At 41.5% G+C, this 15,705-nt stretch overlaps 1 protein-coding gene and 1 long non-coding RNA gene across 2 annotated transcripts; both read right to left on the bottom strand.

Moving 5' to 3' along the window:
- Positions 1–162: 162 nt before the first annotated feature.
- Positions 163–2,697, bottom strand: LOC121307870. Its single transcript, XR_005948396.1, has 2 exons — positions 2,163–2,697; positions 163–320 (listed from the first exon to the last, which is right to left on the bottom strand). It is a non-coding gene; the product is annotated as an uncharacterized LOC121307870 (long non-coding RNA).
- Positions 2,698–4,604: 1,907 nt separating this feature from the next.
- LOC121307835 (transcription factor E2F4-like) lies at positions 4,605–15,221 on the bottom strand. Its single transcript, XM_041240122.1, has 10 exons — positions 14,797–15,221; positions 12,308–12,417; positions 11,976–12,137; positions 11,580–11,623; positions 11,379–11,443; positions 10,948–11,248; positions 10,488–10,682; positions 8,018–8,065; positions 7,667–7,711; positions 4,605–7,339 (listed from the first exon to the last, which is right to left on the bottom strand). The coding sequence occupies exons 1-10, from the start codon at positions 14,914–14,916 to the stop codon at positions 7,224–7,226; spliced, it is 1,206 nt and encodes a 401-aa protein (XP_041096056.1). The 5' UTR covers positions 14,917–15,221; the 3' UTR covers positions 4,605–7,223.
- Between the last annotated feature and the right edge of the window lie 484 nt (positions 15,222–15,705).

Here is a 15,705-nt window from a genome sequence, read left to right as displayed (position 1 = left end):
TCAAAGAGCGGACACTTGTGTGGGTCAGGAACTGCTCTTCTGGAGCAGTGGATAGTTTGGATACTTTGCTGGGGCCCTCTTTGTAAATGAGATGTGCAAGACGTTTAAAAGATGCACAGCTGACCCCTGAGCTTCCTGGCAATCGTGTGTGAGGATCGTTACCTGGTCCAGGTCGATGAGCTGGGGGTAAGCCCCAGGCATCTGGATAGCGATCTTCACAATGTCCTTCTGGGGAGCCATGGTGAGGCAGCAGTGTCAGCGTGTGTCCTCGACCCTGCTCCGGGTCACCGTGGAAGACAGGAGAGCTCCCAGTCAGATACCTGGAACCAGCAAAGCAGAGGCTTCATATAACCAGAGCTGAGGGAACCGGGAACAAACAAACATGTCTCCAACACAGCCGCATGCAGCCCTTCCATTTCTATGCCTCAGTTCACAAACACACAGACTCTAGCACACATATACACACTGCTAAGAAACACTCAAAGTGATGCAAGTAGACAAACACCGGAACTTTTACAGAATAAAAGTCAAGCAAATTTTGTTTTTTTTTTTCTCATCTAACTAGATCCAAAACCTTCACACAAACACAGAAGACACTGCACAGAGACAGACACAGACTAATACATTTCCTGGCTGATGAGACCTGAAACTTGTAGGTTAGGTTTCAGATCCCAGCTCAGATCTCAGCTTCTAAAAAAGCCACCATCTATTGCGGGCAGGGTTACGTCTATTGAGGGACCAGGGAGGTATGAGTTTGAAGGGCTGGCACATGCGTCCCCTCTCTGTCATCATGGAATGATACATACTCTGTGATGAAACTCGGCAATAAGCGACAAGTACCTAGGTCAGAGACCTCCACTGTCACACAGGACGTGGCAGTGTTCTTGCATGACACCTCCCTGCCCATCACCACACTGCCGTCAGCGACAGCAGGAATTTCCAGGGGTCTGTCATCCCCTCCCACACGGAAGCAGCTTCTCCTTTCAAGGCAAAATCTCAGATCTGTGGTCAGCTTAGCAAACAAGGGTGTAGCTCTAACCCTGGTACACTTTCTCCAGCCAGCCACACGTCATTACCTGATGCTGCAGTTACTGCAATTTTTATAAACCGCTATCAAACGCTACTCCCCTCCCATCCCCTCCGGCTGACATCATGTCATTCCCGATCGAGGTGATGTCATCTTAACCTGGTTACCCCATCGCAGGGGTGGGACCAAATTCCCAAACCTTGAGCCCAAACTGCAATAATTGTGGAATACGTTGGGGGTTAATCAGGGTTAGGGTTAGAGTTAGGGTTAATCAGGGTCTGTGAAACAGGTCTAGGGCGTTTAAACCCTGTGCTATATTATATATAAGTGCAGAGGCAAAAAAAAAAATATTTAGGTGAGCCCTTAAATCAAGTAGTTACAGATATAGCACAGAAGAATGAAAAACAGGTTCTCGAGTGAAATGCTGTTGACTGTTTAAGAATGTCCTGCTTCAGAAAAGCCTGCCGTGCAAAACAAACCATGAAAAACTCAAACTAAAACCGCAAGGTTATGTTTTTAAAGACTGGGTTATTCACAAGCTCACTCTAACACTCAAACATTTTTTACAACCAAAATAAATCTCACTCATTCGGTCAGGATCAAGGCTCCCATGCAACTAAAATAATAAATCATAATAAAATGCACAGAACAGAAAATTACAACTTAGTTCAATTAAACATTAATTAGAAAAGCGGAACGTGGTGACCAGTATATGGAACGACGCCAGATTGCCATTGATTCATAAAAAACCGTGACCAAATTCGAACACCTGCCCTTTCAATAAACTTCACTGTCAAAAAAAAAAATGAAAAAATGAATTTCGACTTTGAAGAAAAAAAAAGAAACGATGATATTGTATGCTGCTGTCTGTACCTAGCCCGACCCCACAGCACTGAAACACTTCAATGACTGTAGCCTTCTGCTTTCAACGCACATTCCAAAACAACTGCCCCATCCCAGACGAAAAGAAAGCAAGCTACATTATCCCAGACCATGTGTTACTTCACCAGGTCCGAACCACGGGATCTGTCTTTAGACTGCAGAAAGTTACGCTAACACGCACGCACAGAATAAGAAAAGAAAAAAACAAGTTTGTAAAACTCACATCACGTTTTGCGCAGGATGGTTTTCTTACCTGTTACAATATGCTTCTGTTGTCTCCTGTTGCTTAGGAATCGCTATTTACTTTTTTTTTTTTTTTTAGCTCTCCAATAAAACTTGGGGGGGAAAGTTTTGCCAAAGTTGTGTACGGTACAGTAGCCTAGTACGTTTTAGCTGTAGCTAAGCCGATTGAATGATCAGCACCACAGTTCCGGGTTGAAACTATCCAGCGCCCTCCCGCCCCCAGCCTGGAAGAAAGCTATTCCGCAAAGCTACAGCCAGATTCGGGTCTGCGCTCTTTCGGACGACGGCGTGAACGGGAGTTAGCTGCGGCGCATTCCCAGCACAGTTTGAAGAATAACTGCAAAATGTCAGATTTTAGACAGCCTCAAACAAGTAAACAAGTTTGGCAGTTTATAGGTTAAAAAAAAAAAAGGTGTCGATAAGTTACAGTAATAAATTACAGTAGAAATTGCCTCTGTGGTAGGCTGGTTTCAAAGTGCGGGTGCTTTAAACACCGCAGGTAATCTAGAAAGAAATCTGTAACACATTCCAGTTGCTGGCGTTCTTGTCTCAAGAGCAGTTGCAGGAATTTTCAGCAGCACGGTAGATTTTAGTCAGTAGGTGGCGCAGTTGTACTACATCGAGAAGTGATAGGACTCTCGCAGATCCTTTTTTTATTATTACTGCTGCGGCAATGTGGGAGCTTTCATTGGCTTATCATTGTTATATCATCCAAAACAAAACTTGTGTTTCCATGCAAGCTCATAATACCGTCCTGACGATGCTCTGTTGAACACGGTTTTCCTTTCTCCTTCCACACAGGGCTGTATTTATAAAGCACTGACTTGCTGCTAACCACCGAGGGCTTTAATGATATGGAACATGGTCCCATACATTACCACCACAGATAAGGGGTGGTCTGGGTGAATTTTAGCAAGCCAAAACGAGAATTCCTTCACTGTATTTTACCCCTTTAAAAGCTGATCAAGCACGTTTCACACACACACACACACACACATATATATATATATATATATATATATATATATATATATATATATAACGCGCTGGCATTTATTGATTTAAACAGTATTGATATTAGCGCAATTGTGCAAAAGATAGGGTTAAGTATATACTGGACGGTATGTATGCCTATTGAAATATGCATTTTTAGTGGGTTGTTCCCCTCTTCCCCCATTCTTGAACTGTTATGGGGAAGTAAATGAAGCAGGTTTTATTTTGGTGCCCCTTTTACAGCAACCCGTTCTCCGATTGAGGCTACGTGGCATCTCAAGGGGGCTGGGAGGTTGGTGTACTCTAGCAGCCCTCGTGGTAGTGGTTATTGGGGGCTTTCGCGGTGTGAGCTGTCCTAACTGTGCAGGAATACAGGATGATTATGTGAAGGATAACTGCCTTGAGCTGATCCCTAATGGAAACGTGTTGTGACTTGTATAAGTAAAACAAGAACAGACTGCCTCCTTCGAAACAAGAATTCCACATATCCATGCATTCAAGTGGAACTGGACTTCTTGAAACATCTGATATATACAGGGGGAGCATAAAGAACACACCATAGGGAAAGGAAAAAAAAAAGTAGTTTTTATTTCAGATTTACAAGTAGATAGGCATGGGAAGCAGGAACACACAGTGTTCCTGAATCCAAACAGGTCAAATCAAGTCACTTAGCAGTATCCGATGTTCTTGTGAGATGGCAAAGCAAAATCTAATCAACATTTTTAAGGCTGTAGGTAGGAGACGCTATTGATGCACAGAGTGGTAAGAGTGTGAACGGGTTCTCGTCACATTGTCGCGGTGACTGAATATTTGGGATCCTTTAAGAGATGACAACTACCAGACCGATGGGCTATTTTGATTAATATATATATATTCATTCTAAAAAGTCGACAAACTACAGTGGGATCTTGAGGGACAGACAACCTATAGAAGTAATTCAAATTTCAGGCTGCCCAAAATGGTGCTAATGAATAAAACACATGCCACCCAATGGCCGAATGTTGCAACTGCAGCATCTACTAGCATTAGGGCAGAATGCAACCCCAGTTCTGGAGAACCATTCAACTCCAGCTTTAAACAGATCATTTGTTCGTTTTTTTTTTTTTTTTTTTTGGATTTTAAAGACCCAATTTGAGATTTAATGTAATTAAGAAAGAAGACCAAGTATAAAAAAGCACCATGCGTATGTTAGTAAGCTGCAAATTTAATACTGTTAATGTCAAATGTTTGTAATTTTTAATTATTAAACTATTGCAACAGGTTTATAGTGGACGTTCCTTATCAGACCCATTCTTGTGACATTGCTGTGCTAGCAATGGTTGTCTTCTTTCAGAAGTGGTGTGTGTGCATTTTATTATTCAGCACCCACACATTAGATACTGCTAATGTAAACATTACATTAATATGTATGTTTACTAGATTGAGAACAATATATAAAACACAAAACCAAACCAAGCAATTCAGAGTTAAAATGCGTTTCTTTATTTGGATAGTTCAGGATAATGGCAGCCGTAGGGAACTAGTTAATTACACTTTGTTTGTTTGTTTGTTTTTAGATATACCCCTCGCTCGCCCCAACCTTTTCAAACCTGAACTTTAAAATACAAGAATTCTCTGGACAGAAAAAACCTTTTGTGGAATGGCTTAACTTCCCAACGCCAACAATTGTCATTTTGCTTTCTCCTGTAAAGTGCTACTGTTTGTCAAGAATGCTTGGTTTTATACCTTTACTTTGTCTAACCCATCCCCCCCCCCCCCCCCCCGATATGATTAGTTACACACTCCACAAATCTAAAAAATAACTGCCGATAAAGGTATAAACAGAAGTGGAACAGCCTCGTACAGAACCCTGTAGTATATAGGGTATACTAGCACCATTGAGTTATTCAACACTGAATACCAAGTTGGTACTTGAGCTCATAAAAACAGGAATACACAAGAAAACAAAGTGTCATATTTACAGGCAAAGAGCAATCATGGTACAGATTTAACATGATTAAAAGATTCCTTCAGCAGAGGCAAACTGCAAGGGAAGAGCAGTCAGGTACTACAAATACTCCTGGAGTACTTCCAAAGAACTTAATTATTAGGGACCTTAATAAAAGGCACCTTGCCGAAATATTCTGCGCACATACACACACACACAATAACAACTGGGTAAAATATCCCAACAAACAAAACCTGTAGTTCTAAAACTGAGTAACCAGACAGGACTGACAGTTTACAGAAACAGGCATTTTGTCACAAAAAGTTGTCTCACAGTTCACAGTATACACACAGAGAAAACAAAGATGCAACTCAGGTGCACAGAGGGCAGGTCTGCCCAACACTGGGACAAAATGGAAGAAAACGGCTGGATTATTTAAAAGAGAAAACTTTTCAGAAAACAGTTAAGATTTTCAAGCAACCTCCTCCCCCCATCCCCCATTCACTCCTATCTGCTTTAACAGTGGACAAAGTTTCTTGAAAGTCGCCTCATGTTTCAACATTTTAGCATGGATCAGCAATCCACATTCTGTTCCATTTCATTAAAATACAGCAGTTAGAGGTTTTACCTGCAGTCACTTGCTTAAAACAAAAATGCACGCACACGCAGGCACAGTACATTTGTACAAAAATGCAGTTAGCCTTAAGCAAGACATTCTTTTACATTTTTCTTTTATGGTAAAACTAGAAGCTTTGGCACAGCAGTATCTACAAAAAGAATCTGGGCACTACACTACAGATCATATTCAATCCTAGCAGAAAGCTGCAAGAGAAAATAAAAATACACAATTCTCCACACACCAGGTTCACAGAACCCGATCTACCGAAATGTGAGTGTAGGTGAACTCTCTCCCCCTCCCCACCACCCTTAATAAAGAGCATTATCACCAAGTCACTGAACCACTATTATCACAACCCCCTCACTCATCTCCCTTCATAAGGAATGAATCGCCACCTAGAGCCGCCAAGATGTCTTTTGTTTATGACTTATTTGATCCGAATATTTTAAAACCACTAAAAGTAAATTGAAGTCATCTGGAAATTATGAGAGAGAGAGAGACCCACTTCTGTGGTTAAACAAACAAAACACACACACAGAACTATACACATAACGTGGCTGTGCCATACATTGTGGCTGAGATGGGAGCAGACAGCATTGTCTCAATCCATGCAGCTAGAGGCGAGAAATAAAGCAGTTAGAGGGAGGAGGCTGCATTATTCTCCAAGGCCAGCTTCAAGATGAAGTTACAGTTATGTAAATTAAAATACATAGCTTTGTATTCTTGTTGAAACCTGTTTCCAAACATTTGTGTTTTAAGGTTTACCTTTCCACCGCTGTAACCCCTGCACTGTGAATAAAGAATGTTGGAGGGTCTATAGGGAAACATATGGAAAAGTAGTAACATTTGTTTCCCCCTTCCACAAATCAAACAGAAATTGCACGAGAGGAAATGTATAATGGCTATCAACCAGATTTTTGTTTGTTTTTTTAATATATATTTAACTCATTAAAAAAGCAAAGATTTGAAAAAAACTCACAAAATGTCAACAGACAAACAGAGGAACTTTTTTCTTTTTTTAAAGCAAGTCATTCGTAAGGTATTGAGCTTTTAACTATCCTGATATCTGACCATTGGTCAACATGCACAGTGATGTCACTGTACTGTGCTAAGCCAGCATGCTGAATAAAGATCAATATGAAACTATACAAAATATATATACAACAAGGCATATACCATAGCCTCTGCACTTCTGCATTTTGTTCTGCAGAGAATTTTGTGAGAGTAGCTGCGGATGGGAGGCTTACAGAACTGTGTCTCTTGAATTTTACTCAGGGCCAGTCTGAAAAGGAATCTGTTTGCTCCTAGAAGCCATTGATGTGTCACAGAGGTTAACAGGGGTCTTCCTGTTCAATTTAAGTCAGTTTGCCAGGGTCCAGAAAATGAAAAACGTTTGTGTCGTCAAAAACAGCTCATCACAAACAAGGATCCAAAAATAGATGTAGATTTTTTTCTCAAAATGACAAAAATATTTAAGTTTCGTCTCTGAAGTCCTTATTCACAAATGCCCCAAAATGGCAAGGTTTAGGAGGTCAAAGGTTGAGGATGGGGACATCAAAAAGGTCGCAGAGGCCTTCGCTTTCGTCCAGGTTGTAGATGTAGTCGTGGTCGCCAGGGGGTGGGGAGAGCCGCAGCAAGGGAGCAAAAACTGAGAGGAAAAAAAAAAAAAACACACATTTATATAGCTTTCCAAATGTGGAAACCAAGCATGGGAACATGCACTGATCATTTGCTCCTATAGAAATACAATTATTGTGTCCAATAAACCCTCAAGTCACAACAAATAAACCTACTGAACTGTATGTGGTATGAGTATACCAACAAAACACACATGAGAAAGTAGATTCAGATGGTACATGCTATGACTGAAGAGGATAACCTTTTCAGGCATATATAGGAGTCATTAACAATTTGTTGTGGTTTACAAAAGCATTTACAGCTTACTAATGTACTAGTACATACTAGTAACACATACCTTCTGAGGACATGAGTTCTTCCAGCAGGTCTGCGCTCATACATTCTGCAGAGGAGAATCACATTGCATTTCCATATTAATATCACAGTTCACAGAGTATCGTTTACTGGCTCCAGCAGAACAAGACCAACTGTGCCAGGTGACAGGAAGTTTAATAGCACAGCTCTGATTATAATCCCATCACTTTTTATTTTGTTTGTTGGTTTTACCTCAAAATGTGTGAAATGGACAGGAAAGGTTTGGAAAATGTGCGATTTAAAACAGAACTACAATAACATTTCTCAATTGCTTAGTACTTCACTCTAATCCTACATTAAAAATCAATCAATCCGTCCATAATAAAATACATACCTTTAGTAGGATCAAACATTTCTGACAACTCTTTGGGGAAATCGAGCACTGTAAAAGAAAAACAAAAAAGCAATTCAGGTCGTCTACTTAACTTTCTGCAGTTTTACAGCAAAACCACCAGGTGGAATTATTTCATTGCATCAGTGTTCTCCTCCAACATTAATATTTTATTTAAGCAGTAAAGAACACTCTGAAATACATCTCCATTAATCAGAGGATCCTCAAATCACAGATAAATTAACAGACTTAAGTGTTCACTATTGCAATTTAATAAAGTATTTGAAACTCTTTGCTTGGCTGTTCACTGAACACACTGATGATCACCATGCGCAGTTCATCCTGAACCGCTGCTATAATCAATTCATTTCTCATTCAAGCCAAAAGGTGCTCCTGGTTTCTCGCTTAATTTTGTTCAGAACTCCATGCATTGGACCAGATTAGGTTTTAAACCTACAATGATGTTTTACTCCAGAAGAGGGCACTGTTGTGCTGTGTAAAAACTGCATTAACAGCTCATTGTTTGAACTGAAGATAACAATCAGTTATTATTCTTTCAAATAAAGCCGACATGTGCAGCTGCCTCATAACTCTTTAACCCCTCAGGGATCAGTGGTGTACTAAATGCTCCCGGGACCTTGCACTTTGGTCTATGTAGCCTGCTATAAAAAGAGCAGCTGTTTTTTTTTTTTTTTTTTTTTTTTTTTTAAGTTTAAAAAGATTGTTTATAACTGACTAGCTTCACTTTAGACCTTTTCATGCTTCAACAAGTATAAACATTCTTTCTAAAACTTTCTGACTAAGATGGTCTTTTACTTCATTCCCAAATCAGAATATAGAAAAAAACTTTTAGCAGTAAATGTCATTTCACACAAACGTGAACCAGAGAATGAGAATTCGAGTCCCGCTGAAAGAAACGTAGCCTACAGACAGGAGACCTGTCAACTTTAAAGCCACCATTGACTTTACTTGCAGGCGCTTTCTTTCCACTCTATTATTCATAGTTTGTGATTAAATGAAGTGCATAGCGGACGAGTGGGAATCGAGAATATAAATACAGATTATTACAGTATCCAGACCAGCAAAGTCATCAACTCTGCTGGTCTAAAAGAGTCCAGCTGTAATGCAGCTTCACATGCCACCCTTAGCGCTCTGCGACACTCTCTTGGTTACAATGATACGCAGCACCATGATAAGGAACCCTTTCTGGTTTGTTTTAGGTACCTGTAGAACACACTGTGGCACACTGCATCTGGGAGGGGTGCTTCGCATATAACCCAAGCCCTGCTGGATATACACTGTTTTACATTACAGCGGAGTGGCATTAAATATAAAATGTTGTCCATGAAATCAGCACTGGCTAACCCGTCAAGAATCAAAGCTCTTTAAAAGGAGAATGACTGACCTTCATTTTTAACAAACTAATGAGCAATTTTTGTTCAGATAAAAGTAGCATTATTATTATTGTAGTTCTCCATAAGTAAAGAAATACAGTACAAATTTTTCACCAAGGTTTCATTTTAAAAATACTTTCAATATGCATAAAAAGAATTGTGATATTTTATATGTACAGTAAACAGAACATAACTACTGTGTAGACTCACTTATACTGCATATTTCAATTAACCCTACAGGCTACAACAGCATGACAAGTTACAGTAAGTATCAGATTCACTACTGTATTTCCCCTGTTAATAACTGCATGACTTGATTATGCATCTATAACTGAAATTCCCCTTCACAAGCACAGCTGCACTGACCTAGCAGGAAAGTGCAGCCTGCTTTGCCTTCCTGACAGGGGTTTACAGTACTGAGAACTAAGCCTTACCCAGGGGAACTCAGCGCAACCGTTCAATTCCTTGCAATGCCAACACCTGCTGTGTCACTGTCCTTATCTAAACCCACTTTCGCCAGGGCAGTGTACAGCAGAGCTACGGTTGCACACCCCGTAATGGTCTCCACAACACTTCCTGTGCAGTGCAAAGTGAATACAGTTGCACGCAATTGTTACACGGCTCAAATGAGAAGCAATAAACGGAGCAGAGACTCATTCTGAAACTGCCGTTGGCAGAGTTGCTTCTCAGCTCATTTTCTGTCTAAGATCGGGTTTAGCAAACCACAGAATTCATAATAAAAACCAAACAAGTCAATGATCTTCCTCTGCGGTAGAAAACGGTGCCTGTGTAACATCCACACCCAAAATAAAATTTGTAGTTTCATGTCGGCTCCTAACCAGCATTATATCTTGTTCGTATCTGATTTGACAGCTGGCTGGGTTGGACCAACAGTATCTGACATCAGTATATTTTAATATGGGAGGACCATGTCACACAGAGTATATTTACACATGTTGTGCTGGAACAGGAAATTAAAGTTCCTTCTTTTCTCACATATATGCAAGGTCACTGTATTTCGTGCACTTCATAAAAACATTGCTATATTGCAGTATATATTGCCCTAAAGAGGTACGTACATTCTAAAGGATCTGACTTGATAGGTTCAAAGGACATGGAGGATGCAGGAAGGGCAGCGCTGCTGTCCAATGAGGCGGAGGACTGGAGGGGTTGGGTGTCTAAGGACGCTGTCTGGTTGGTGTTTGGTGTGTCTGTTGTGGGTGGGGCGAGGTCAAGTCCACTGCTGGGAGCCTCTGGTGCAGGCACAGTGTGGACTGAGGACAGAGACAGAGACAGAGAGAGAAAATAAATAGTGATACTCAGTATACCCACTGTTGCTGAAAAGACTTTTGAGGTTTTGAAAGCTATCAAGTTTAGATCACAGTTAATCTAAAAAGAACATACCATGTATATTATTGCTATAACCCGGTGCTAAATTTGCATTGATTTATTATTGCAAAAGAGCAAAAGCAAATAGCTCTTAAGTTATTAAAATGTAGAAATGCCAGCCGATCGACTGACAAAGAAGTCGCTAGTTACCGGCGGTGCAGGCTGGCGAGGCCACTGGCAGGGGTGTGATTTGGTGGGCAGCCTGGCTGGCTGACACCGGAGTGGAGGGTTGTAGCGTAGGCTGCGGACTGCTTGGCTGGGAGGATAGGGTGGGCTGTTTGGGCGTGGCTGGCGTGGCAGCTGTGGGAAGGCTCTGAACCAGGTCCTCGGGAGGTGGCACTGGTAACACCACAGGCAGAGAGCTGGCTGTGTCCTTGTTGACCAGCAGCACCTCAATGGGGCCAAGCGTGCTCTTCAGGTGGATCTGATACTTCTTCTGTCCGTTCAGCACCTGCGAGAGAGAGACAGAGAGACAGAGAGAGAGATCGAAATGGGGCAGGCACAAATTGCAGGCCAGTCCATCAGAGCCAATTGTTTAATGAGACACTATCCATTTGACGAAAATACCAAGCAGTACCTACCCCCTCTGGGACTGGAACCTCTAACTGAGTGCCTGACGGAGCTCGGATAGCTAGAAGGGTGTCCCCTACAGCAAGGGGATGAGAGGTCAAGTTTAAGTGCATTCTGAAGCAAGGCACCCCAAACATGTATTATACAGCCCAGAGCAATACGTTTCACAGGACGCAAAGGCAAATGGATGGACATTAAAATAATGTAGTTACCTGTGAAGCAGCTGCAGATATCTTCATGGGTTACATAAGCTAATGTTTCCATCTGTTAAGGGCCAAGTGCAAGGGTAACACACACTCCCTCGCCCCCCGCCCCAAGATAGACGCAGCCACAATTGAATAATGCACAAGCAGATCACCATTACGTACAATTACATATTATAAGGAAGTTGTGCCAAGGAATGTCCACACTTAAGTTTAATTATATAAAAGCATCTTGCAAGATAGTTAAAAATTTGAATACAGGCCCCGGTGGCAATATGCACTGTAAGCATCTTACCTTCCGAATAAAATTTTAAATAATCACATCATGCTGAACACACAAAACTATATAAGGGAAGTCCCTTGAAGGGTTAGACAGCAAGGTCAGTGCAGTAGAAGAAAGGATATCTGCTATTCTGGATGTCGTCCGTCACGTTCTTGATGCTCTGCTGCACCCACACCCTCTGCTGATCCAGCTCGTGCTCCCGTCTCTCCAGGTCCTCCAGCTCCGCCTTCAGGTCGATCAGCTTGTCTGCAATCTCCCGCGTGTTACAGCCAGGGCCGACCCCTCTGAGGGAAAGAGACACAGGGGGAGGGGGGGGCAGGAAGGGTTAGGAGGCATGTCCCATACAGTTACAGCTAGTGAGGAATAGGAGGAAAGGAAGAAGAAACTCAGCAAGGGGTGACTGGAGAGGAAGGAGGAGACACGGCTATGTGTTCAACACGCTCACTCAACTCACTTCCACTGAATGCTGTTTTTGGACTTCTTCTCTATCAGCCCGATTCCCTCAAGGACGTTGGTGATGTCATAGATCCGTCTCTTCTGCCTGACTGCAAGGGTGTCTGCTGCCTGCAATAGCAACAACATTACAAGACCATCAGAAAATTCAGCAGATCAGCTGACCCTCGAATTAGTCCTGGCTTTCAATATTTTTTTACTACAGGGTTGGCATTGTGGCTGTGTCACTGACTCATGCATTTTATCGTGCAAACAGACGAGGGAAATACTGCCCATCGGTGTGTGGAAGTAATATTAATGCCACGAATTAACTGACATGAAATGTCCGCTACTGCTTACACACACAGACTATGCCAACACGTCCAAATACATTACAATATAGATCTAAATGCATCCCCTAGCAGCCGACAATGATCAAGCATGAGGGATCTTCTGGTTTCATCTCTTTCGTAGGGTGTCTTGTTTAAGAGCCCCTTGCTACCTTGAAATAAATGCTTTTGTGTGCAGAAATGCCTTAACCAGTAGCAGACTGTGGGCTTCCTACTCCAACAAAAAACTGCTAAGCAAATACTATTACATCAACAAAACACAAGCAGGCTCAACCACAATGAACTACTCTAAGAAACCCCTACCTTTAAAGAAAATGAAGCACAGTTCAGAACAAATGTATATCACATCCTGAATCATTAATTAATAATCGGAAAAGCCTTGTTCATTGCATGTTGGCAAAACAGAGACAGTCATATGCAATCATGCAGAATATAGCTCACTGGAAACACTCAAAACTGCTTCCTTGTTTTCACCATATGACACTGGAGACCCTGGATCCAATGTCACTTTCTACAAAACAAGGGCATTCAAGTTTTTTTTGGCACAGCTGCGCATGAAGATCAAATTACAATAGCAGAGAGGGGGGAGAAAACTCTGTCAGTGTCCAGAAAACACCAGTCTAATAGTTTCACTGTGGAGTCACCAACACGAAATCAACAACCAAAAAAGGTGCTATTTCTACACAGAGTGGAAAGTGTGGGAAACATACACAAACCTGCTGACTAAATGATGGCATTTTAAAGAGCTATCAATAGCCTAGAACTTACCTGCATCCACCAGCAAACAAATATACCACTCAAAGCAGAAATGGTTATTCTTTCTACATCCAGTTCAGCACCGTATTCAATAAAACAGACCAATTTCACAATTACTCATGAAGAGTCTGCTGATGATCCATTGTTAGAAAACATAAAGCATGAGCATTTACCCTAACACAGAACGTAACTAGCTATGCTCCTTTTCAATTAGCATTGTTGATTTCAAGCACTTCATTACTGAGCAAAGTAAATTACAATTTCTCGTGGCTCCTAATAGCACCAAGATCAGCAGAAGTGCAACCCTGCAGTATTTTCAAACCGGAAGCTATTGCATCTGTTCAGAAAGAAACACTGGCTAAATCATTGACAAAACTACAAGACAAATGTGCTAAGCAACTCAGGATGTGTTACTAAGAGATGAGGAGATCTACAGAAGAATGAAGAATGAATAGACTTCTGAAGGAATGAACAAGCTGAACAGCATTTTATCACTTATTCAAAAAGCAGATGGAAACTAATACTGAAAGTAAACCACACAATCAAAATAAAAAGTGAAAGTTAAAAAAAATTAAAGTAAAAAAATTAAACACACTACTGGAAAATAAATACATATGAAAATTATCCTTTAGCTGAAGCAGCACTGAAGGCACCCCTGTAAAAATTACTTTGACACAGAATGCTGCAAACAGTAGCAAGGTTAATACGTTTTCTTTTATCATGAAATGCTCCAGTGCAGACCTCTGCTGGCAATTCCCATTAACATTAAAGTAAAATCAACACTTTACCTCTTTCAACACTGCAGATCTGTACACAGTAGTTGGGTTTACTACCCTATTGCTTTCCCATCAGGGATGGGGAGTTGATGATCCTCAAGATCCCACATTTTTAAATCCCATAATTAAATTCCAGATATGCAAATCCTGTTTTTGTACCACAGGACTATCTTAAAGAGGCAGGGCTACCACAACAATATCACGGCAATGCAATTTAACTTCGCTCGTCTAGGTGGGTTTCTTCAGACACGCCCGCACAGCTCTTTCAATCGCACCAAAAACAAAAACACAGCAGAAAGCTTCACAAAACTACCCCCACCACCCACCGATGATTTTGCTGTATGGATATAAGAGTTATTACTCTGCTAGAAATTACACCATAAACTCCAACACTTCTATGAAAACAATACTGGACGGAAAATAGAGGGGATCCATACCCAAGCACCAAAAACCAAACAGAAATGTTTTCTCGCTGTACACTGCACAGCCCACGCTTGTTGTAATAACACCGGGATCTTCACTGACCGACCCTATTGCAAATGACAGATAGGACTTCACACGCAGATACAAATCTGAATGTTCAGCAAATATGCAACCATTATTAAAATAACAAACGCCGCTTCACTTGCCACTTTAAGATCCAGTACTCCGTCTTTGGCCTCCTGAAGTAAGGTAACAAATTTGGCGGTGAGCAAGCCGAGGCTCTTCTCGTGTCGGCTGGGGGTTTGGGGCTGCATAGGCTCGGCCATGGCGCCCAGGGCAGTCCGGGTCCGGGTCCGGGTCCGGGGTTGGTTTCGGGTTCGGTTCAGCTAGGTTCTAGTTGTTTTGGCTCGCTTTATTGTGCCCAACGAAATCCGCTTTCGGCCTCGAGTGCTGCCCTCACCGCAAAATCCTGTCTAAGCGGAAGTACCTGAGGCACAATGTGCTCGGAACACGGTTCGGCTCGGCTCGGCTGACAGTACTGACGCGGGCACGGTACCGCACGGCTCCTGTTTCAAAACCCACTCGGCCTGCAGCCACCGGCAATGAGGTCTACGGTGTGGAGCCGTTAGTGGCGCACTGCAAGCTGGGATTGATTTGAACTCCAGGGACCGTCTGCGAATTACAATCCCTGAATGCCGAAGTCTGTCACAAGGGAGCACAGTACTTTTATGAAAAGCATAATAATCTCATATATATTCCACGTTGCAAGACAAAAAAATCCATATGTGATATATTATATTATTATATTAATATCACAAGTATTAAAATCGTGCATATAGTTCTATATACGGTTTATTGATATTAACTATGGATTGTGCAATATAAATAACAATTAAAATAATTATAATACTAATCAATGTAATTGGTTATCAAATATATCAATAAGTTTTATTCTGGTTACTTGCTTTTACCATATAAAGTTATATCAAAAGCTGTGAAATTATATCTGAATTGTATATTTTTGGCCGCTCAAGTCAAACTCTCTTAAAAAATAGCAAAGGCGGATTCCAATCTTAGCAGCATGCTCTCGATTTTACAGCCGGGAGGCGTAAAAT

This window comes from Polyodon spathula, chromosome 59 (assembly GCF_017654505.1).
Source record: "Polyodon spathula isolate WHYD16114869_AA chromosome 59, ASM1765450v1, whole genome shotgun sequence".
In the NCBI taxonomy this organism is placed as follows: Eukaryota; Metazoa; Chordata; class Actinopteri; order Acipenseriformes; family Polyodontidae; genus Polyodon; species Polyodon spathula.
This window is presented reverse-complemented; position numbering and strand designations above follow the sequence as displayed.

Excerpts from the sequence above, each read along its gene's own strand:
- LOC121307835 (XM_041240122.1), bottom strand. The coding sequence starts at position 14,916 with ATGGCCGAGCCTATGCAGCCCCAAACCCCCAGCCGACACGAGAAGAGC. Across the intron at positions 12,138-12,307 it reads AAAAACAGCATTCAGTGGAA|AGGGGTCGGCCCTGGCTGTA; the intron begins GTGAGTTGAGTG and ends TCTTTCCCTCAG. Across the intron at positions 11,444-11,579 it reads TATCTGCAGCTGCTTCACAG|GGGACACCCTTCTAGCTATC; the intron begins GTAACTACATTA and ends CCCTTGCTGTAG.